Source organism: Protomyctophum parallelum (genome assembly GCF_964188405.1).
Source record: "Protomyctophum parallelum genome assembly, chromosome: 23".
NCBI lineage: Eukaryota > Metazoa > Chordata > Actinopteri > Myctophiformes > Myctophidae > Protomyctophum > Protomyctophum parallelum.
Window position 1 is genome coordinate 8,539,090 of NC_139715.1, and position 6,000 is coordinate 8,545,089.

At 43.6% G+C, this 6,000-nt stretch overlaps 1 protein-coding gene across 1 annotated transcript in view; it reads left to right on the top strand.

Moving 5' to 3' along the window:
- The window catches only part of xdh (xanthine dehydrogenase), a 38,723-nt gene that overhangs the window by 6,364 nt on the left and 26,359 nt on the right, over window positions 1–6,000 (top strand). Inside the window, exons 5-8 of the mRNA XM_083758642.1 lie at window positions 1,790–1,916; window positions 3,875–3,936; window positions 5,489–5,569; window positions 5,822–5,896. Coding sequence (XP_083614768.1) covers window positions 1,790–1,916; window positions 3,875–3,936; window positions 5,489–5,569; window positions 5,822–5,896 — 345 coding nt within the window. The remainder of the gene's footprint in view (window positions 1–1,789; window positions 1,917–3,874; window positions 3,937–5,488; window positions 5,570–5,821; window positions 5,897–6,000) is intronic.

Consider the following 6,000-nt stretch of genomic DNA (forward strand, 5'->3'; position numbering starts at 1 on the left):
TTTTGCAAAAAAATATATGTTAATGACGTTTAGAAGCTTTAGATCACTTTCCTGGGGGTATTTATGTGTGTAATATGTGGTTTTAGTTATTTTAGATGGTAGCAGTGAGCCTGTTGTCTCTGATGTCATGGACACTGGTCTCACTACCTTCCTGGACTACAATTCCCATAATTCTTTGGTGCACTGCTCCTCCTTGTGGATAGGGGGAGGGCTGTCCTACTGAGACAACATGTAGTCCAGCAAGGAAGTGAGCCCAGTGTCCATGACATCAGAGACAACAGGCTCACTGCTACAATCTAAAATATCTAAAACCACATATTACACACATAAAGATCTCCAGGAAAGTGTTCTAAAGCTTCTAAACGTCATTAACATATATTTTTTTGCAAAAAGGGTGAAGTGTCCCTTTAGGGTTGTTTTTGTTGGGGATAGACGTTAAGGTCTCTACAGAGGTCATCGCCATGCTGGCTGTACTTTTGCCACGGACATACAAAACGAGCGGTCAGTAATATCACCAGAAACACATACTGTACATAGCTGGGGTCCATTTGGTTCCATTTTGTACACATTTGAGAACCACTAGTACTAGTTGGACTCCTATAGTGTGCCATATTGTGTCGTACTAAATAAGTGTCGTACATGTTCTGAAGAAAACCTGGAGACTTGGCATTCAGTCATTTGGATCTTATGATCAAAATAACATTATAATGGTGTGTGAAACGGAAACGGAAAAAGTCTTTGCCGGCCATAGACACATTTGTCCGTGTTGTACGTACACATGGATGAGCCCTGGGAAATAGGGACTTTAAGCAACGACTGTTTTCAGGACAGCTCCGCTAGGCGGAAGTGCGGCGGCTGTGACGCAATCGCCGTGGCTGTCAAAATTGTTAAGCAAACAGCCGTCGGCGACGGCGACATTGGTTCCCATGGTGACCAGCATGTGTCAAACAAACACTTTTTTTTTTAAACACCTCGTTGCGCGTCAGCTAACTTGCCGATATTTCTTAATTAGTACATGCGCTGGACATGATCAGCAGGGGAAAGAGGAAGGTGTTGGAGCAATCTGTGTTATTCTAAAAGCGTTTTAATAAACATGGTTAATATGACATGGTAGCCTATTAGTGTTATTTCTTCATTCAGAGCATGCCAACACATTACACAGCAGAAGAGAGGTGATGGAGCAATCGGTGTAAATGTATGACAGTTATAATTTCAATAAACATGGTTATGACATGGCGTTGTAGACACTACGTGTAAGTGTAGGTTCTGCCGTAGTAGAAAGGGCCGCGACGGAGAGCAGGTTTATGTATCGAGCACTGATTCATTTCCGGTTGCCGGAGCCGACTGCCTAGCTGTCGTTGCTTAACCCATTCTGAACGGGCACCCATTTTGGTGTTAGCATCATGTTATGCTTTAGCTATTTAAAAATAGCAGATCTACAAGCTCATATCGCGCCACCGAGTGGCGCGATACGAGCTTGTAGGTCTGCTATTTTTTGAAAAATCGAAGAACGACTGACATTTTTAGAATCTGATCTCAGGTCAGAATGGGTTAATCAGACCCGTGTGTGTCCAGTGGAAAACTCGTATGAATCTGATCTCAGGTCAGAATGGGTTAAAGTCGCCATTTACTCGAGTACTGCAGTACTGGCACATTTTTTGCTTTACTGTAGTATTTCCAATTTCAGTACTTTCTCTTGTACGCCACTACACTACATTTACATTGTGTGTGTGTGTGTGTGTGTGTGTGTGTGTGTGTGTGTGTGTGTGTGTGTGTGTGTGTGTGTTAGGAGCGTATAGCCCTTGCTCATGGGTCCCAGTGTGGGTTTTGCACCCCCGGCATCGTCATGTCCATGTATGCCCTGCTGCGCAATAACCCTACCCCCAAGATGGCTGACATAGAGGAAGCTTTTCAAGGTACACACACACACACACACACACACACACTCACACAATGCATTGCGTGGCATCTTCATATAATTGATCCTCACTAATGCCTATTATAAGACGACACTATTTCTGTCTACTCACTCTGTGTTCGCATTGGTGTGCTGTGGACAGTTAGGGAAACCTGCTTACCATCAAAACAATATTGCATATATTTCTCAAAGAGGTTATAGACGGTGTGATTATCCCAGAAATGGTAAACGGCTCCATACAATTGGCTACGGTTAGGCCTTTTTTTTTTTTTTTTTAAGATATTCTTTTGCGGCTTACGCCTTTTATTGATTTTTGAAGGGACAGACAGTAGGCTGACAGGAAACGGGAGAGAGATGGGGGGATGACATGCAGTAAAGGCCGTGTCGGGTCCGGGAGTCGAACCCGCGGCACACTGCGACTGGATTACCAGTCCGGTGCCCAGACCGTTACGCTACGGCCTGGGCCCGGTTAGGCCTTATTAGAGTATACATTAATAGAGACGTCACAGAGAGGAAACACCGAAGCGCAATGAAAGTGGTATTGCAGCTTCGAGCGGCACTGGGCCATACGTGAACGCGCTGGCTCGCAGCCGCCAGCCAATACACAGCAACGGCGGCGCTCGTTCGTTCATGACACGCTCGCACACGCAAGCACGCACGGTACTCGCTCGTGTTTTCGGCCCCCGGCACGTTCACGTATGGCCCAATTCCATCCCAGAATGAGGCGGGTGGAATCTCCTCATGCGCTGAGTGAGCAACTCGATGCAAGTGGATGGGAGGAGAAATCCGGTGACGTCTCTGTAATGATTAAAAGGGCAACCATCAAACCTGACATTGGGCGACCTCTGGTTGGAGGCCCTCAGTAAGTAGACAGTTGGATATAGAGGAATTTACTATCTAAACTGAAAGATGGATACAATCTATGTAACCTAGATACCATACCCTGATGGAAAATGCTGTTTATTTTATTTTACTATTATTATTATTTTTTTCTTCTTACTATGTTCATTAGTACTTTCAAAACTAGTTTACTAATTACTTTTACTGTCTTGTACTGTCTGTCTTTGTTTTATTTGTCTTGTTCTGACCTTGATTGGGGGGGAGGGGGGGATATTTACATGTTGGATACAACAAAATGTACACATATGTTTTTTCATTTATTCATCAATAAAAATCAAAATAAAGTGTTAAAAAAAAAAGAAGGGCAACCATCTCTAAGGCATCTAGAAGTCTCCATATAGTCCCTTTGGGTGGTGGGTGAAGATCCACTGTGAGTCGCAGGCGCGGAAAACACATGCTAACACATCAGTGATATGTTACCATGCATTCTGAAGTTTATCACACACAGAGTAATATATACAGTAGGACAGTAGATCTATGACGTATAGATTATGGAAACTATGATAAGAACAGAATAAGCAGGATATCGTATCATATCGTACGTACAGTCAGTCCCTCTGATAGTAGTAGATATGGTTATCAATATTCTTATGCAGCTATATGTGTCAGCGCGGAAAACACATGCTTACACATCAGTGATGGGTTAGCATGTGTTTTCCGCGCCTGCGATTCACAGTGGATCTTCACCCACCACCCAAAGGGATTATATGTAGATTTCTGGATGCCTTAGAGATGGTTGCCCTTTTAATCATTACAGTCTCCCAAACTTTTTCATGTCAAGGACCCCCAAATTGACACTAATTTGCCTGCAGACCCCCATTTGAAAAGATATTTATGGTTCTAGCAGTGATTCTCAACCTGTTTAATTTCAACGAACCCCAGTTTGACATGCATTAGTCTTACGGACCTCCATTTAATGCCATTTATTATTCTATCTCTGGGACACCCAATTTATATTGTAAAATCAATGTTAATGTAACGTGGTGCCTGCACATACATGTGCACATACATGACCGCTATGTGTTTCATAATAACTTATATCTATGTTGTTTTCAGGCAACCTGTGTCGTTGTACCGGATATAGACCCATTCTAGAGGGATACAAGACATTCACACAGGTATGCATGTGCTCACACGCACACGCACAGTCGCACACACACACACACACACACACACACACACACACACACACACATTTAACATCTTTATTTGTATTCACATTTTACAAGAAATTTCTTGAACACAAACAATAGTGGATGCGCAAACTTGAGAAAACTCTACAACAAGTGCTTCAGATACAGATCACGGGTACAGAAAGCATCGCCTTCTCCATATATGGCGACTGCCAATTATTGCAGACACTGAACAGAATTTTGCCGATGCCTTAGCTCAAGGCACACGCACACACACACACACACACACACACACACACACACACACACACACACACACTCTTTAGTTTACAATGTTTTACTTCAGTGTCACCAAATATTACCATACAATTCCAATAAATGAGCAGTTGAGACGAATAACAGTCTATGAATGTTGTGAATTTTCTCCATGCTGTCTGAATGGCAGCCTCTGGGGGGAATTTCCCATTCTTTGCATCCCCAATGATCGAGACACAGGTGTTTGCCATGATACAACTGACTGTAACTCATTGCCCAATCACAGTCCAGGTGTGTCCCTATAGAGCGTCGCAGTCCCGCCCCCTTCCATGTCAACGCCAGGCCCAGGAAATTAATCCCAATGCATTTTTCCCATAGGCATTTCAAAACGTATTTATTTAAAGACCTTTTAAGCGTCGTACGAAGCCAACTCTTGTCTTGACAAATCATGACAACAAAAACAATATTTTGGACCAAACAAAGAAGAAAAACAACAAGTGTTTGTTGTCATGATTTGTCACGTCAAGAGTTGGCTTTGTCCGCAGCGTAAACGTCTTTAAATACTGTAAATACTTTCTGAAAAGTCTATGAGGAAAATGAACGGGGATTTCTTTTCCGGGTCTCTCGAGGGGGTGGGACTGCGACGCTCTATATAACCAGCCACTGACTCACTCAAACCTCTCCACCAATAGTTTTCCTATATCATAAAACATTGTTTTAAAAAAGAAATGTCACACACATATTTTTCCAGTGCATATGGCAGGCCCTGTTGACGGATTTGGAAGAGATTTTAAAGGTCTGGTTCCAAAAATGAACCAGTGTTTAATGTGTAAACTAAAATCCATGATATTTACATTGGAATTAATGAGCCTGGCTCGAAAGTGTCCAAGTGGTAGTGTCTAAGTGGGAGTGGGCAGGGCTTTGCTAAAGGTCAATTCCAACCCAGCCGTGCGTACTTGACAAATAAACCATGGCTTAATGAAGAAAATAAACGGTCAACTTGTTGAATATAACTTGGTGTCACAGAACTTGGGTGGTCAGCTCATAGCCAACAACACAACCCGATAATATTTAACAGTCTAAGTCCATCATTTATTCTGACCCCTCCCCAAAAAGGCGTAGCTGTCCTGACCCCTTATCCATCATTTATACATTATGGATAATTAGTGTGGACTTAGACCGTCTCAACTGCTCAAATGATGTAATAAAGTGTGTGTGTGTGTGTGTGTGTGTGTGTGTGTGTGTGTGTGTGTGTGTGTGTGTGTGTGTGTGTGTGTGGCAGGAGGGAGGATGTTGTGGAGGGAGAGGGCGGGAAAACGGCTGTTGTATGACCAATGGGAACGCAGCCGATGACGAACTAACCAACGGGGAGGCAGGCGATGGCCAACTGACCAATGGGAAGGCAGGTGATGGCCAACTGACCAATGGGAAGGCAGCCGATGGCCAACTGACCAATGGGGACATTACTGAGGAATGGGTCAATGTAAGACACGTGCACGCACGCACGCACGCACATGAAGGTGTAGGGTTAATATCAGATTCTACGCCAATTAAACTGAATTAACTTATAATTACACCCAGTCTGTCTGTCTACCTCTCTCTCTCTCTCTCTCAGCCCCCTCTCTTCAACCAATCACAGTTCATTCCTCTGGATCCGACACAGGAAGTTATCTTTCCTCCTGAACTGATGGTGAGCTGTCTGTCTGTCTGTCTGTCTGTCTGTCTGTCTGTCTGTCTGTCTGTCTGTCTGTCTGTCTGTCTGTCTGTCTGTCTGTCTGTCTGTCTGTCTGTCTG